At 42.9% G+C, this 18,178-nt stretch overlaps 1 protein-coding gene across 3 annotated transcripts; it reads right to left on the reverse strand.

Annotated features, from left to right (window-relative positions):
- Nucleotides 1-1,191: 1,191 nt before the first annotated feature.
- LOC130081227 (TBC1 domain family member 24-like) lies at nt 1,192-15,810 on the reverse strand. 3 transcript variants are annotated; one of them, XM_056246207.1, is made up of 7 exons: nt 15,300-15,809; nt 12,380-13,406; nt 12,138-12,290; nt 11,647-11,710; nt 2,439-2,534; nt 2,080-2,293; nt 1,192-1,832 (listed from the first exon to the last, which is right to left on the reverse strand). In XM_056246207.1, the coding sequence occupies exons 1-7, from the start codon at nt 15,700-15,702 to the stop codon at nt 1,660-1,662; spliced, it is 2,130 nt and encodes a 709-aa protein (XP_056102182.1). In that variant the 5' UTR covers nt 15,703-15,809; the 3' UTR covers nt 1,192-1,659. The 3 variants fall into 3 exon arrangements, with proteins under 3 accessions (XP_056102182.1, XP_056102183.1, XP_056102184.1); XM_056246209.1 differs by having other exon boundaries at nt 1,699-1,832; nt 2,072-2,293; XM_056246208.1 differs by lacking the exon at nt 2,439-2,534 and having other exon boundaries at nt 15,300-15,810.
- Nucleotides 15,811-18,178: the final 2,368 nt, after the last annotated feature.

Below are 18,178 nucleotides of genomic sequence, written 5' to 3' on the forward strand. Positions count from 1 at the left end.
AAAAGTAATCCTCAAACATGGTAAATAAAAGCACAAGTTTGTCACATGTTAAAGGGAGTTAAATGAATCACCCGTTATGAATTTCTTCTGCTGAACACAAAAGAAGACATTTTGAAAAATGTCGGTAACCAAACGGTTGATGGACCCCACTGATTTCCATATTGCCCTTCCCCATCCCCCATATTATGGAAGTCAATGGGGCCAATCAACTGTTTGGTTATCGACATCATAGATATCCATAATAAAGGCTAGATGTCTCGTCCGCACTGCTGGCCAATGGTCGACGTCCGCACCTGGCGGCCATCTTGTCACAGGCAGCTCGCTCACTCGTAACATTGTGTTTTAATGGCGCATGTACTTTTTAAATAACCATAACTTGCTAAATTTTCTACCGATTTTCAAATGGTTTGGTTTGTTATAAACGTCAGAGATGTAGTCATGACACTGCATACTTATGAATAATAAGTGTATAAATTAATAATCATCCAGAATTATAGCCACGTTAATATCGTTTGTAAGAAACCCAACCGTTTGTAAATCCTTCAAGATTTCAACGAGATAAGAGTATTTGTGTTCGTGCTGATCACTCATCTTACATCAGGTACCACAGAGCCCGCCAGAAAGCTTGCCTCTGACAAGATGGCCGCCGGTGATGACGATGAGACTTACTTTTTAAACAGCAAGCAGAAACTATGCAAAAGCGACAGCTCGTTTTCATTCACTCCTTCAAGTGGACGTAGGGAATAGTGAATGAGGGTATAGGTGGCGATTTCGAACACAGCCATGAATGTGAATTCTGGCTGATTCCGACCTGCGGACAAAAAGATTATAAATTCAGCCGTAGCTGAAGTCAACGCCTTTTGGTTAGATTTGTCAGGTGTTTGATTAGGGTTGCAGCTAGACTTTTCAGGACAGTGGGCCAAAGTTGACCACCCCATTCATTGCGTCAAATATGTTAATTTGCACACAACTTATTGGTTTAGTTTTGGTTTGCAATCTTTTACCTAGAATAAATCCTGCTCTGGAGCAAAGTTAGCCATGTAGCGTATAAGTTATCATGGTGATGAACAGATAAAAACCAATCCACCTCCTTGAACTTCCAGAGTTTGCTCAAACTCAAACATACATTATGGGTAGTCATTGTAATGGCTTTCTGCTACAGGCCTCAGTATTTTATTCCACTCACACACATTGCTTTTTATATCCACTTTATTTACTACAGCCATGATTCAATTTCAGTTGCATCTATTTGGTGTAAAAGTTCTCTTTTTATTTACAACAATGTAGATTTTAATGTTTATTAAAATGCAACAAACTGCTGATGTTTGACTTGAATACTGTCTTTGAAAACTAGTTATTCCAGAAATGCAGAGAATGACAGGACTACAAATATGAAAAATAATATAAGCCATACAATAAAAAAAAGTCTTTGAAAATGTAAATAAATAACATTGTGTAAATTTGAATCTTAAATGATATTTACAATTTATTTCTGTTCATACTGCAGTAGCGCAACAATGTGCATGTACAGTTTTCCTTCACTGACTGGACTACACTAAATCTTTAATGTCCATAGTTTTGTCTCAAAGCATGATGCCATTTTGCCAGTGTGACCTTTGATACATGTGGACACATTCCTCCACAGCGCTCCTACAGTCTTCAGTGTGAAAGCAGCGGTGGAACAGACAATGAATGCTGGATACCCCACACCTCTAGAGACTGGATCTTGAAGCTTCTCCTGCAGAGTGGTGGACTCTCAAATGTATCGCAGCTTTCAGAATAGCCAGCTGTCAGATCAGCCTGCAGGTTGAGTGCATGGCCGCCATCGCCACCTAGGATAGACCGCAAGTAAAGGAGTGTATACACAACATTTCATCTATGTTAAGGAAGACACTGTTTGTTTTTTTCCCAGTAATGTTGACACAAAGGCAACGTTCCAGCATGTTTGCAGGTGAAATGTGCACACGGGGTATGCAAATATGAAGCCTGAGAGGCAGCCACGTTGTTTATGATAACAATAGGGGATAACTGACATGAAATATGTATTCTGAAAGAAACCTTTCCTTCACACTTGCTCACCAATAAAAAGTGTCTCATCATCTCCTGCCATGAATTTGAATGTTGACAATGTGCAGAAGGAAGAAGACTTGTATCTTTGGTCCTGAGAGGCTGCAGTGGGTCTGTCCACATGAGTGTTTATTCGAGAGCTAGCGGAGAGAGTTTGATCACTTTTCTCAGACATTCCAGAGATCTGCAGCACTGTACGCTGGTACCGTTCCATTCCTGGTCGTAGCTGAAAAATGTATTTGCAATTAGGAATTCAATTATTCTGTTATCGACTACTGCAAATCATATTCTGGTGCATACAATGTGACATCAGGTACAATTTAAAGCACAACTAATCAATTGAAACGGATGGCAAATGGAGACTTACTCACAGTGAAAACAAAGCACTCTCCTGTGCCAAAGAACTTAAAACCCTTTTCATCACAACTCTTGTGCGCCCAATCAGAAGACAAGAAAGCTCCACAAATCTGAGATGACATGAACAAAATAACATAAATGTAACACAATATTGAGATTTCAGCATTTCTGTAAGATTTTGTACAGCTACACTTTAAAACAAGATGGTTCTTTAAAGGTTATTTGCACGTAGTAACAGTTCTATTTAGAAGCATATCGTCCTGAAGAACCTTTTTTTTATCTTTAATCTTTGGCCAAAAAATCCTTTCAAAGCCACATCATTATTGATTTTCTGAAGCCTAACCATCCCTCTACACAGACTGTGCATGACCAGTGTTGGGGAAAGTTACTATGTTGCATGCAAAAGTAATGCATTACTGTATTGCGTTTCTCCCTAACAATGTAATTGCGTCGCATTACTTTTGCATTACTTTTTCTCACCTGGGTGGGCTTGCTTGTTTGTTTTTTAACTTCTAATGCAAATTCTATTTTCTATTTTTGGCAAATGTAAAGGCCCTTCCAGACCAAAAGTGAAATGAATAAAGCCTCAGGCTGAAAGAAATGCAAATTTGCGCCTGTACAGTAGAGGGCGCAGTAAAAAAAAAAAACTTTCAGTTCTGCCATTCTGGATTGAAGAAGAATAGCATGCAGGATAAGTTAAATACTTGAGCAATACAATTTAAAAAAAAAGAAACCAAATTGTGATGTTTATCTAAAGTCATTTTTGCTTATTAGTAATGTTGAAGTGCATCATCGAAGGTCAGCAGCAAAGACATTGGTTAATAAAGTAAGATTAAATACACAAAGTATATATACGTGTCATTGAATATATTTAATTTTTGCAAGTTTTCGTAATATTCTGAGATTGCATTTCACTGTTTTTATTAATTTTGAGTTATACTGAACCTTTGAGATGAGTAAATGCATGTTCACATTTATTCTAAAACTACAATATCCATCATGGTTTACACAGCGAAGACAATACCTCTGCACTTACTCATGATTTCTCTCAACATGGGGACAGGAGAGCTGCCAGTCAATAAATTGAAAAACAAAGTAACTTGCGTTACTTATTTGTAACTCAGATATTTTGTTGTTAATTTAAAAGTAATGCGCTACTTTACTAGTAACTTGGAAAAAAAAGTAATCTGATTACGTAACTCAAGTTCCCTTTCGAACGGTCACTTCGTATTGCGTAGCTATACGCAGTGGGGAAACTCCTTTTCCTCGATTTACTGAAGCCTATATGTAAAACGCATTTGCAGCTGCACAGCTAGCACACTGAGCGTCTGACCCGCTCATAGGCTGTGCTGCAGCAACTGCACATCCAATGGCGCGGGCGAATCTGACACACGACCAATGAGCTAGCCCAATGTCAGAGCCCGTCGAGGGGGCGTGGCCCAGCCTATATAGACCCCCGAATTCGCCATTATAGCAGATTTTACTCCTTCAGCGACAGTACACATGTCCCTGAGCTTTTTACTGTAGTATTCGCCGTCGAACAAGCCTTTCAGCCTGAGCGAGCTATCTCTTCAGCAGACTTCGCCTGCACGTCGATTGTCTCCTGACGCCGTCTCACCTGTGGCTATCCGGCGACATCCTATATCCTTTGCATTATTATTTTGTGAATTCTTTTCAGTATGCCTCGTTCATCCTGCGCCACGTGCGGAGGCCGTCTGCACAAGGCAGACCACACGAGCTGCATTTCCTGCCTGGGTGTCGACCACGCAGAGAATGCTCCCTCTGCCGGCGGATGTGAGGCCTGCGACAGCATGCCTATCTCCGTGCTGCGCAATCGGCTAGCTCTCTCCCGGGACGGCGAGGCCGCTTCAACCACGCTTTCCATTCCGAGGAAGAAGAAGCGTCGCAGCCAACGGCAACCGGAGGGTATGGAGATTTGTGAACGCACGCCGGCCGCGTCCCCGCGTGCTTCACTTTCTCCGACTCAAACGCCATCACCGGTCCTGTTCGCAGGAGACCAGCACCCCCCCCCCACACGTGGCGGGCCTCGTCTCCTTCGGCGGATCTCTCGAGCGCGACGACAGCTTATCCATCGCTGCTTCTGAGGACGAGTGGCCAGGCTCTCTCGACCCCGTCACCGCTTCTCAATCGGTGGCCAGTGGATTAGCGACCAGGACGAATTCCGACGCCGAAATGCTTCGGATCCTGACGAAGGCCGTCGTGGACCTCGACCTCGAGTGGGCCTCGCCCGAAGAGCCGCCTCGTAGTCGGCTGGATGGATGGTTTCTGGAGGGGCGCCAGCAGGCCCCGCGTCACAAACCGGCGCCATTTTTCCCCGAGGTCCACGAGGAGCTAACCAAGGCCTGGCGCGCTCCATACTCAGCACGTGTGGGATCCGCAGTTTCCGCGACGCTCTCCTCCGTGGATGGCGCAGCGGAAAAGGGTTATGAGTCTTTGCCGCCCCTCGAAGAGGCCGTGGCAGCTCATCTTTGCCAGAACACTGCAGCTAGCTGGCGAGCTAGAGCCGCTCATCCCAACAAACCCTGCCGTAACACCTCAGCCCTCGCTGGACGCGCGTACGCCGCCTCCGGTCAGGCTGCATCGGCCCTGCACACGATGGCCGTGTTGCAGGTCTACCAGGCCAAACTCCTCCGGTCCATGGACGAGGCTGGCCCGGACCCGGAGACCTTTCGGGACCTGAGGAGTGCTACGGACTTAGCGCTGCGAAACAGGCCTCTCAGCCCCGCCCTGCGGCTGATAGCCAGCGCCAGTCAAGGTCCGCGAAGCGCTACCCGCTCCCCAGGCGTCAAGGCCCTCGACCCAGCGCCGTGGCCGACCAGGCGCCTCCGAAGTCGTCCAAGCACGGAGGGGAAAGAGAGAGGGCTCGTGTCTCGCGCTTGCCGGACCACCCTCGAAGAAACCAGCAAAACTTCCCACAGCTCCCTGTTCAGTTCAGGCGGCTGGGGATTTTATTATTGTAAACAGGCCCGCAGCAGTGAGCGCGTCTCTGCAAACAAACGCCGTTTTCACGCCGACCCAAATAAAGCACAAAAATAGCATGTTTCACAATCACAACACACGGGTTCACGGTCCCCCTTCACTAGGCGGCCCCCGCCCTGTTGTAACACTGACTTCCCCCCGGGCAAAAGCCTATACAGTCAGTCAAACACTCAGTATGTGCACAAATCACATTATAAGGGTATCAGGTCCCCCTATGTTAGGCGGTCCCCCCCCATTCAGTGTGTCACGCCCTAGCCACACGAGTGATGGCCTGGCAAGCCATCCCTGGTGTGTCGAGTTGGGTCATAAACACTATAAAGCGAGGCTACTCGCTCCAATTCGCTCGCAGACCCCCGAAATTCCAGGCGGTTATCGAGACATCGGTGAGAAGCGGCGTGAATCACGTGCTTCGCACCGAAGTTCAGGAATTATTAGCAAAAGGAGCGATAGAGTCAGTCCCTCCCGCGCTAATGTATTCGGGGTTTTACAGCCGCTATTTTCTAATTCCAAAGAAAGACGGCGGGCTCAGACCCATACTAGATCTGAGGTGTTTGAACAGGGCTCTCATGAGACGGCCTTTCAAAATGTTAACACTCAAACAAATTCTCGCGCAGGTTTGCCCGGGGGACTGGTTTGTTTCAATGGATCTGAAAGATGCATACTTTCATATTCAGATCGACCCTCGTCACAGGCCATTTTTGAGATTCGCCTTCGAGGGGAGGGCATATCAATACACCGTTCTGCCGTTCGGTCTGGCTCTGGCACCCCGTACATTCACGAAATGTATGGATGCAGCGCTCTCCCCGCTGAAAAGCCAGGGAGTGCGTGTGCTGAATTATCTCGACGACTGGCTGGTGCTAGCGCAGTCGAGAGACGAACTAATAGTTCACAGGGATTTGATTCTCAGCCATTTAAAGTGCCTGGGTCTCACAATCAATGTTGCCAAAAGCGAACTGAACCCCAGCCAGACTGTGGTCTTTCTGGGCACGGTTTTAGACTCGGTGACAATGAAAGCGCGGCTCACTCAAGAGCGCGCGCTCTCTGTGCAGACACTGGTAGCCACATTCAGGGCGCACGAGCGCGCGCCTCTGAAGAGGTTTCAGAGACTGCTTGGTCTAATGGCAGCTGCATCATCAGTACTCCACATGGGATTACTGCACATGCGCCCGCTGCAGCACTGGCTGAAACGCCGTGTGCCATCCCATGCATGGCAGTCAGGCAGCCTGCGCATTATGGTGAATCAGGGGTGTTTGAGAACACTGATTCCCTGGCGGGCTCAGGACTGGTACAGCAAGGGGGTGACCATGGGGATAGTTTCCAGGAGGAAAGTGGTTTTTACAGATGCATCCAACATGGGTTGGGGAGCGCTGCACGAGGGCAAGCCTGCCTCCGGCCTCTGGTCGAGCACGGAGCAGAGCTTACATATCAACTGTCTGGAAATGAAAGCAGTTGGTTTGGCCCTGAAAGCTTTTCTGTCAAACCTCAGGGGTCACCACGTCTTGGTCCGTACAGACAACGTGTCTGTGGTGGCCTACATAAATCGCCAGGGTGGCATCAGGTCAGGCAACCTGTACGCTATGGCGAGGGACCTCCTCATGTGGGCACAAGCCAATCTGAGCTCTCTGAGAGCAGCGCATGTCCCGGGCGTCCAGAATGTGGGCGCGGATATGCTCTCAAGGGGCAACACTCCCCTAGGCGAGTGGTCCCTGAACCCTCAGACGGTCAGACTAATATGGGAGAGGTTCGGGGAGGCCGAAGTCGACCTTTTCGCCTCGAGAGCCAACACCCACTGCAGGGTGTTTTTCTCGAAAAACAGGGATGCGCTGGCTCATCTCTGGCCCAGCCGCCCCCTTTACACGTTTCCCCCCGTCTCGATGATCCCACAGGTTATCGAGCGGGTCAGGGAGAGCGGATGCCCAGTCCTTCTGGTGGCTCCTCTCTGGAAATCCAGACCTTGGTTTCCGGAACTGGTTCAGTTGTCAGACACGACCCCCTGGCCTGTTCCGATGAGGAAGGATCTCCTCACACAGGCCAATGGAACAATGTGGCATCCCCGACCCGATTTATGGGCCCTCCATGTGTGGCCCCTAAACGGGTATCCGGGGACCTTCCTGACAGGGTCTTAAGCACTATCTCTGAAGCAAGGGCCCCGTCTACTCGGCGCCTTTATGCTTTAAAGTGGTCGGGTTTTTCCAGCTGGTGCTCGAGAAATCGTATTGACCCAGAGTCATGTGAGGTTTCGGTGGTGCTCTCCTTCCTGCAGGAGCTACTGGACGCGGGCCGCACCCCGTCCACGCTCAAAGTGTATGTGGCAGCCATCGCAGCGCATCATGCTCTGGTGGCTGGCCAATCACTAGGAAGGAATGACCTGGTGGTAAAGTTTCTGAAGGGTGCTAGGAGGATTAACCCCTCCAGGCCCCCTTCGGTGCCGCCTTGGGACCTCTCCACGGTCCTTAGGGCCCTGAGGGGACCACCTTTTGAGCCGCTCCAGTCGGTTGATCTAAAACCACTTTCGCTAAAGACTGCTCTCCTGTTGGCATTGGCATCTATCAAGCGAGTGGGAGATCTGCAGGCCCTCTCAGTGAGTCCTGCATGTTTGGAGTTTGGATTGGATGACTCCAGAGTCATTCTCAAACCCAGGCATGGTTATGTACCCAAGGTGCTCTCAACGCCATTTAGAGCACAAGTTATTACGCTATTAGCCCTTCCCCCTTCTGCCGAGGATGGGGAGGTTAATCTTCTCTGCCCTGTCAGGGCGTTGAGAATCTATTTGGAGCGTTCTGCGTCTTTTAGACAATCAGAACAGCTGTTTGTCTGCTTTGGGGGCCGATCTAAGGGTGATCCAGTCACTAAACAAAGACTGTCTAGATCAGGGGTTCTCAAAGTTTTGATAGGTGAGGGCCAATTTAGGAACCCAACATTGAACTGAGGGCCGCCAAAGTGGCGGGGGAGAAAACGAAGAAAAAAAGACTGAAAAGAAAATCCCATTTGAAGTTATTTTAATGACCAGGTTGCATCTCTACAGTTTACATTAGTTGCAATAAACACATTTTAATTCATAACTGAGGCTAAACCTGGCAAAACTTGTGAAAATTTTGGGGGGGAGAGAAAGAAACTTTTAAAATAGAAGCTTACCAAACAAGTCATCATCATCATTCATTTCTATCATTGCTTGTCAGTCGCGTTTCCATTATTGCAGATTTGCATATTATTATCTATCTTTTTTAACCCGTAACTGAAAAACGAAAAATGAACGGTTGTTGTCTTTTTAAAACGCAAAGTTGAACAAAATTTTAATTTGAACTGGCTTCACCAACTGCTGCGCAAAAAAAGTAGGCCTAAATATCGACAGACTTTTTCAGATTTTTGTTTAAATTACTTTTTGCCCCTTTATTAAACATTTTAAATATTCACAAATTAATATGGAAAACATGTCGATTTTACTGGTTTTCTAAGGCCAAATTAGAACCTGGAATTTATATTTTTCCCGCAGTGATGAATGAGAAGAGCCATATAGCCTGTACGTGTCTGATCTAGCCTGATTTGAGTTATAGGATAATGATAATAAATGTGTCTGAAAAAACAGCGAGGCATTTTAATTGTTTATTAATAAACTATTGTTTTCTAAGTGTCGGCTAAAAACATATCTCCATCTCCGCTGTTAAGCAGATGCGCTTTTAAAGAGAAATCCACCTTTCATACGGATTACATAATCAGGTATTTGCTTTCGATTCGAGTTTGTTTGTTTAAAAGTGCACATTTTAAGCTTTAGCCTACATAGGCTATATTTTGTTTCAGTTCTCGCGCTCCAGTTCACGGAGATCATGAAAGCGCGTAGTAGCCGCTACTGATTGTTTTATTTTATTTTACAAAAGCACGTTTTCTTGTTATGAGTTTACACAAATAAAAGTAGTTGTGAATAATGCATTATTATTTTCTGTATGACCAGAAATGATAGACTAGTTTAAGTTGTTTCCACTGTTGATAGGAAAATGCAAGTGTTCGCGCCCGCGAACATTTTGAAAGGTAATGGAAACGCGGCTATTAATAAGCTTGACATTGTTAAGATTATTATTAAGTCACATTGAATATTGATTACTTGGTTAACATACCCTTTTAAATTGTAATGGGATTTGTGGTGCTGGTTTCGGTTGGCCACGATTCCTATTCCTGTGTAGACAACCACTGTTCCTGGTGGCCTTGGGAGTGAGGTCAAGTGCGATCGGTCGGTCGGACCATGTAATTACCGCTTATGCCTATGGATGCCGCTAAACACCACTAAACGGAGATATTCATTTTTTCAAAGCAAATAGTTTTAACAGTTTTACAGATGTTATCGCGGGCCGCCAGAAATGTTTCGGCGGGCCGCCATTGGCCCGCGGGCCGCACTTTGAGAACCTATGGTCTAGATGGATAGTGGATGCCATCTCTTTGGCTTACACCGCAGTGGGTCAGGTTTGCCCCATAGGTGTCAAGGCCCATTCGACCAGAGGTATGGCCTCGTCGTGGGCTTGGTCATCTGGTTTTCCCATTCAAGATATTTTTGATGCGGCCGGCTGGTCCTCGCCTTCCACATTTATGAAGTTCTATAATATGGAGGTACCTTCCCTTCAGGCGAAGGTGCTTTCGGTATGATTGAGACCTGACAGTGGCTGGTCTTATCTACAAAAATTACTGTGCATAATCACATACATATTATATAAACCCACTTCGGCCGGTAGTAAGGTTATACTAATAATCCCGACGGTGTCTGGTTTTGTTAGTATATTCTGTTAGTTGTTACTGACTTATATATATATTATTCAGACCCGACTGTGTCTGGTCTGTTATATATACATGTATATGCATATGTTATTGGGTTCTGGCTTGTTCTGTTAGCTCAGGGGTCCTGAGTGGCAGGGCAACCAGTTACTCAGGGTGCGGCGTTTTGCATGGTGTCCCCACTGCGTATAGCTACGCAATACGAAGTGACCATTCGAAAGGGAACTACTCGGTTACTATCGTAACCTCAGTTCCCTGAGATAGGGAACGAGTATTGCGTAGCCGGCCACACTATGGTAACTAGTGAAGTTGTCGCTTCAGTCGTATAAACCTGCTATAATGGCGAATTCGGGGGTCTATATAGGCTGGGCCACGCCCCCTCGACGGGCTCTGACGTTGGGCTAGCTCATTGGTCGTGCGTCAGATTCGCCCGCGCCATTGGATGTGCAGTTGCTGCAGCACAGCCTATGAGCGGGTCAGACGCTCAGTGTGCTAGCTGTGCAGCTGCAAATGCGTTTTACATATAGGCTTCAGTAAATCGAGGAAAAGGAGTTTCCCCACTGCGTATAGCTACGCAATACTCGTTCCCTATCTCAGGGAACTGAGGTTACGATAGTAACCGAGTAGTTACTTGTAATGTGTGACCCCCAACATTGGTCATGACACACTCTTAAAAGATACTTGATGTCCTTTTAAAAATGTCTATTCATTTTAACCCTCAAACTGTAACTACTAATCATGTCTAATTTTCTCTTTTCTTTCTTCCTCTTCTTTTTTTCTTTCTTTTTTTTCTGCTCTTTTTCATTAAGCAGTAAGTGACAAAGATATTGAATGTATGATCCATATCAATAGTTTTCATTATTACTTGTGTTTATGAATAAACATGCCCACTCGCAAAAAAACGTTAAAGCTATCACATTACTTTTTTTCAACTTATCCTTTTAACCCAGACAGCAGATGTTGACATTGTGGGGTCTTATAGAATCTGAGAGAAACTAACACTCAATAACATCAAAATGCACACATAACTAGATGTAAAAACCTCATTGAGGATTGTGAAGACATTTCATTGGATCTTCATTACATTTATTTTGTGTTTCTTTTTTGTGTGTTTTATTTGTTTTTATTCATGTTCACTGTCAATTACCATTTATTATTTGTACATTTTTAATTTATCATTATAAGACCAGACAGATGAAGGGAAACACTCATAATGCTAATAAATAATATATAACATGAATAATATTAATGAAAATAAACTATTATTAAAGAGGTTATTTGTAACACAGTTAATGTTCTACTGTATATAGCACTTTCAAAGCATGGTTCTTTATGGAATCTTATAAAAAATGTTCTATTTAGCACCATAAAGGCTTCTGGCATTGCTACAAGCTGAAGAATACTGTCTGGCTCTGTTTTGAACCATTTTTCTTAAAAGTGTACAGATGAATACAGACATACCTCTTCATCTGCAGTTTTCAAGAGTAAAACGGTTGGATCATGCCCCTCAACTTTGGAATAAAACCTATTTTCAAAAAAAGACATATTTCGAGGTTTATGCATTTGAAAAACAATATTTAATATCATTTAATATTTTTCATTGATATTTATAATAATTAATTATGATTAAATTAATGTTTTTATATTATGGGTCATGGGTTGTTTTTAATGGATTTCAACCACTTGCTAAAAACAAAACAAAAAACTAAGAAACATGAAATGCAAAATATAATAAATCTAAAAATGAATATAACTACTATTTAAATTGTCAATAATAATGATGATGATGTTTGTAGTTTGATGGTTTTTTTTTTTTTTTTAGTTTAGTTTAAATGTATTTTAAGCATTTCTAAAAACATGATTTTATGCGATTAAACCATATTCTCATATTCCATATTCGGTTATTTTCATGGAATGATTCATGTGAGTGTGTCTGTGTAGAAATTACATACAAGGAGAGACTTCTGCCATGAGCATTTGTACTGAATAGCTGCACAGGATTGAATAGAGCGAATCGCTCTGGAATCCAAGCCCAGACCACCCTCATCTCGGTTTCAGTCACTACAGAGGAGCTGAAGTTCTGGAAATCCATAGCTTGATATGAACTAGGAGATACAAACAGAGTTTCATATGTAATAGGAATTCTGAAATTCTTAAAATATATATATTTTTATTGACCTCATAAACCCCTCACCTCTTATTGTGGATGTCCTTATGAATTAGTGCGTGCTTGTTGGCATTGAAAAGATAAGTTAGTTGGTTGCGTGTGGGCAGCTGTATTTTAAAAGCCCTCTGAAGCAGTGCGTCAATCGTACTGTGCCGTGCCACGTTCTCCACAAAACTCTTCATGTCTTGTCTGAAGTCATCGACGTGGGCCACTCGTGAGGACACAGAGACTTTGTAAAGGCTGAGTAGAGCAAGAGCTACACGGTATAAAACTTTGTAGCCCTCCATTAGATAGACATCCAGAACTCTGATAGCGTATGCAAAAGGTAGATCGGCAAAGATCCACATGATCCAGTCAGAGTAGAACTCGAACAGGTTCTGGTGAGAGCTGGCTATTAGCTTCCGGATGCCTCTGCAGTATTTATTGGCAAGGTCACCAAAGGTCATGCACGAAGCACGTGAAGTGAGGAAAGTCTGGTCAATGTAACGCTTTTTAGAGTCTGTGTAGGTCACCAGGGAACACATACTGTGAAAACACTGGGCTTCATCCTCACTGAAGTGCAAGAGAAGGGACACCAGAGCGGACAGGATGGGACAGAAGGTGACATCAGGAAAATGGTGATTTATACAGATGAGAATTTTTTTCACTGAATTAAGACCTGCTTTATTTAGGCAGTATCTGGGGATTTCCCCATCCTCCATAAACTTTGGGAAAGGGTGTGTGCTTGTTTGAAATTCCCCAAAGAGCTTCCCGACTAGGGCATGATAAGTGTCCACATCAGTGTTGGTGGATGTGCTCTCGATGTTGTGGATGATGTGTTGGTAAGCCTTGGCTCTGAGAGTATGAGGCATGGACCAGAATCCTGTACGGCCCATTGCTTTGAGCTCATAATGGTCACTCAAGAGGATCTTCCGATAACGGATGGCCGCTTCTGGATCAATCTTTTCCCAGTCTACATACTGACCATATTTCATCCTGGCAGAAGAGCTTATCTCCCAGTTATCTACCTCAGAAATGGTCATCATGGGTACACCCTTTAAACTTCCTTTATTTCCTGTTTAAATGAAGCATGTTTCAGAATCAGCTGTGACACTATCTTTGATATATTAAAGGTGCAGTGTGTGACTTTTAGCGACATCTAGCGGTTCGGTTGCGAGTTTACACTAAGGGCTCAGCCCACCGCTCACCCCTCCCTTTCGAAGAAGCTACGGTGGCTAAAACGGGACAAACATTGTCGTCTGAGACAGCAGAGAATAGCCAGCGTAAACCAAGTTTCTGTACCACAGTCCATTATAAACCACATCATGGATAAAGTTTCAGGTGAGGATCAAGGGTCTAAATACATAATATAATAATAGTAATCAGCTGATTGTCTCACGAACGTGACCAGCACATTCTCCCCATAGCAAACCCATAATACAGCGAGGGAGAAGAACCACATGAAACTATGCAACTATATATTTTTTCTAACAGGGTAGTAAAAGTTTAGCTGGCTAAATATGAGCTGTTACTGTGGCTGAGCTGGTTAAGCCTTGTTTAAACTCGACGCGTCCGCATGAGCCCAAAGGTGCGTGCGGCAAAAATGACGTGATTGTAACAGCGCGCGCGCCTCCGCATCCCCTAGACACACTTACTACACACACAATAGGCTTTTTTTCTCTGATTTTGGAAACTCGATCGACTTAAAATGCTTCCAAGATCGACGGGTTGGTGATTCCTGTAACTGTTTTACGGTCAATGACAAGAGTAGCCTACTAATCAGCTGTCTCACGAACTTAACCAGCACATATATCCCCACATAGCAAAGCCATAACACAGCGAGGGAGAAGAATTAAGTTACATGAAACAATCCAACTACATATTTACACCACTGACAAGGGAAAAGTCACTACTCACGGTGTTTATGACTAGCTTCTTCTAGCTTCCTGCGGCTTCTCTTTCAAGGTAGTGACGAAACGCGCTCTGTAGCGCTGTTTGTTCGCTGTCGGCTACGGTAGAAACATGACGTCACAATATGGCGACCTTCATAGAAGGGGATTCCCGCGCCTATGTAGATATAAATGCCTCATTCTAAGGTAATAAAAACATTACGGTTTATTAAGTAAGTTCTTTATACACCACTGAACACATAGTTATGGATGTCATATTGCATTTCTGTTAATAGATACTCAGAAATGTTACACATTGCACCTTTAAAGTAGCAATTGCTCAGAGTAAAAATAAAAAAATAAAAAAAAACCTACTGCACTACGAATTTAATAATAGTGATATTAGATTTGATGTTACAAACCATATAGAAAATTCAACCCAAATGTAAATATGTTCAAAGATCAAAAACGACCTGGTAATTATCAAATAATTTTTACATGATGTGTCTTGTCATCTGACACTATAGAAATTTCTCATTTGAAATGTCTATGAGCTTGTGTACTTATTATTTTATCATGTAGAATTAATGTAGTTGGATTATAACTGTCACTATATTGGATTTTCCAATGTGCATGGTCATTTCATTGTTCATTTCTCCAATTTTTATTTTCAGATACTCAGTTAAAAACTAATAATTTAATAATTAATTCCACAAATCCCAAAATGAATATCTCCCTGTGCTTTATAGTAGTTAGTAAGTTGTGATGCCTAAATTAACTTTTTAAAAAATGTAGTATTAATAAAGTATCATTACAATAATAATTAAAAAATGCTCCTACTTTTCACCCGGATCATATTTTAACCATATACGCATTATTTGGGTATATAAAGTTCATTTTTGTATTTCAGGGCTAAATGAATTGGAAATTAAATGAATTGTACACAGATGTGTTATAATTTGTGATTATTTTTGATTTTATCAATGCTGGCATTTGTGCTTTAAATGTAACATCAAGTGCTTTAAATGTCACTTTTTTCTTCATTTTTTTTAAAAGGTAAAAATATCTCACTTACGCACCTGTAAGATCCTTTTTGGCCCATCTGCTTGAGTGTCCTTTTGGTCTTTTGATTGGAGGCTTTGCAGAGATACATGTCCCACCAGTGTTTCTTTTCCCATCCTCACGGTGTAGTGATCTTGCTCTTGGTCTGATAGCATTACTTCTGCTAAAATGACCTGGTCCCTCATCATCTGTGTCACAAGCATAAAAAGATCTTGAACGAGGTCTAATGTGGCTTCTGTCCTTGTCAGCCTCTCCCGTTGAGTGTTTTGCTTCGTCAGAGCTGCAAAGAGATCGAGAGCGTAGTCTGCCAGAATTTGTCCGGTCTGCAAACTGTGCATTACTGCCACTCTCCACATTCTGGACATTCACATTTGTAGAGCCAAAATGGGCACATGCAACATTTGAAGTAACCTTTATCATGGCCTCACCAGTTCACATAACAAAGACTTTGAAAGGTAAGTTCACAGTAGGTTTGTTGTTCTCTTTGTAATGCCCTGAGACACCTGGGTTTTGTTCCGATGATGTGACAGTCAGGTGATCTGTTCAGGTGGTTGTAATACTAATACACAGTGGAAAATGTCAGACGTCCTCTGTTATTTTTTGCGTTTAGCAATCAACTGTGAACACTTGAGTATAAACACTTAATAAAAAATATATGACATAAAGCAATGGTGTCTAATTTAATACAACATATAAATAAAGATATACACACTGTAATAACTAACTAAAAAAAATCAAGCTTATATAACTTTGATAAGTTTATACAGTGAATGGATACAACTTAATTTTGTATGTTGGATTTATTCTTATAAAATTATTTAACATGTTTTTCCAGTCATATATTTTTGTGTAGCAGAAGCCATGATGATACAGGATCAAATGCATATTAATGTATGACAGATATATGGTTGAAAATATTACTTTTTATTTCTATTTATTTAAAAAAACAAACATTTTGAGTACAGCATTGACAATCATCAAGAGGCAGAAAGTTCTCAAAGGGTGTTACAACACCTCTGTATGAAAGCTTTACTCTCTAACTCCTGTGTTTGGAAACATAGAGGAAATCTTCTCCTCTTCTTGAAGTGTCACAGAATGTTGATACCAGAAACATTCTAATGAGCTCTTTTCCAGGAAATTCAAAAAGTCAGCGCTTCTTGTTTTCAACACACTGTTATTTATTCAAACATACGTATGTTTGGATGTTAAACAAATTGTTGAGGCTCAAAATGGGGGCCAATATAATTAAATAAGATGCTAAACCTGTTATTTTTGTTAGAATTACAGGTTAACACACTTCGGTTAAAGGGTTAGTTCACCCAAAAATGAAAAGTCTGTCAGTATTTACTCACCCTCATGTTGTTCCAACCCCGTAAGACCTTCGTTCATCTTTCGGAACACGAATTAAGATATTTTTGATGAAATGTGACAGCTGGATCACTCCTCCATATTAGTCCATAGGCTTCTTCAGGGATTGAACTTGCCGGCCTCGAAAAGTTATTAAAGACATCGTTAAAATAGTCCAAGTGACTACAGTGGCTCAATCTTAAGTTTATCAAGCGACGAGAATACTTTTTGTGCGCAAAAACAAACAAAAATAACGACTTTATTTCAACTAGTCATGTCCTTCTCTTTGGGCCTCTACTCAGTTAACGTAGTGTGATTCCGTAGAGCTACATCACACGTAGGCTCACTATTGGCCGACGCTGGTCATGTGCGTGATGCGTGTGACGTACAACAACAGAAGCTTACGCTATTACACTAGTGAACTGACTCGAGGCCCAAGGAGATGGACATGAATAGTTGAAATAAAGTCGTTATTTTTGTTTGTTTTTGCGCACAAAAAGTATTCTCGTCGCTTGATAAACTTAAGATTGAGCCACTGTAGTCACTTGGACTATTTTAACAATGTCTTTAATAACTTTTCGAGGCCGGCAAGTTCAATCCCTGAAGAAGCCTATGGAGGAGTGATCCAGCTCTCAGATTTCATCAAAAATATCTTAATTCGTGTTCCGAAGATGAACGAAGGTCTTACGGGGTTTGGACAACATGAGGGTGAGTAATTACTGACAGAATTTTCATTTTTGGGTGAACTAACCCTTTAAGGTTTATCTTATAAACATTGTGCTGCTTCATATTAAAAGTGAGTGCACAGTCAGAGAACTCCACATAAATCAAATGAAAGCTGCTGTAGGTAACTTTTGTAAAAAAATATTGTTTACATATTTGTTAAAACTGTCATTATGTCCTGACAGTAGAATATGAGACAGATAATCTGTGAAAAAATCAAGCTCCTCTGGCTCCTCCCAGTGGTCCTATTGCCATTTGCAGAAATACACCGCTCCCCGTCAGAAACAACCAATCAGAGCCAGGAGGAATGTCTTAGCATTGTCAATCACGCTCGTGTACGCGCTGATCACACCCCTCTCTTGCACAGCGCGTACCGTCGTTCAAACCAAACTCAAGATTGCCGGTGTGCCGCAGCTGTGCTAATGGCAGAGAAAGAACCTAAACTGCCAATTTCTTGAGTGGCACCTGGTCATAAAACAAAGACGGGTAAAAGGAAAAAGACCGATGACGATAAACAAGCGAAAAATAAAGAATTAGACAGAGCCCATTGACTCGGTGTCAAAACACTAGCCGCGTAACATGTAGATAAAATGTCACGCACTGTGCAAAGCAACAATTGAAACCTGCTAATTCACTGGCTTGTCATGTTGCTGAAATAATGTTGTGGCGAGCAGGATGGGGCCGAGGGACGTGAGAGCGGCGCAAGCATCTCTCACGGAGGAGCGGAAGCATAAAGGAGGAGCGACGACAGTGGAGAGAGGAACAGGCCTGATTTTACGTTGTGATTTTATGTTCTGTTTTGTGTGCCAGCAGTTGTCCGTGAGGG

This window comes from Rhinichthys klamathensis, unplaced genomic scaffold (genome assembly GCF_029890125.1).
Source record: "Rhinichthys klamathensis goyatoka isolate OS25496 unplaced genomic scaffold, OSU_Roscu_1.1 h1tg000036l_1, whole genome shotgun sequence".
Lineage (NCBI taxonomy): Eukaryota > Metazoa > Chordata > Actinopteri > Cypriniformes > Leuciscidae > Rhinichthys > Rhinichthys klamathensis.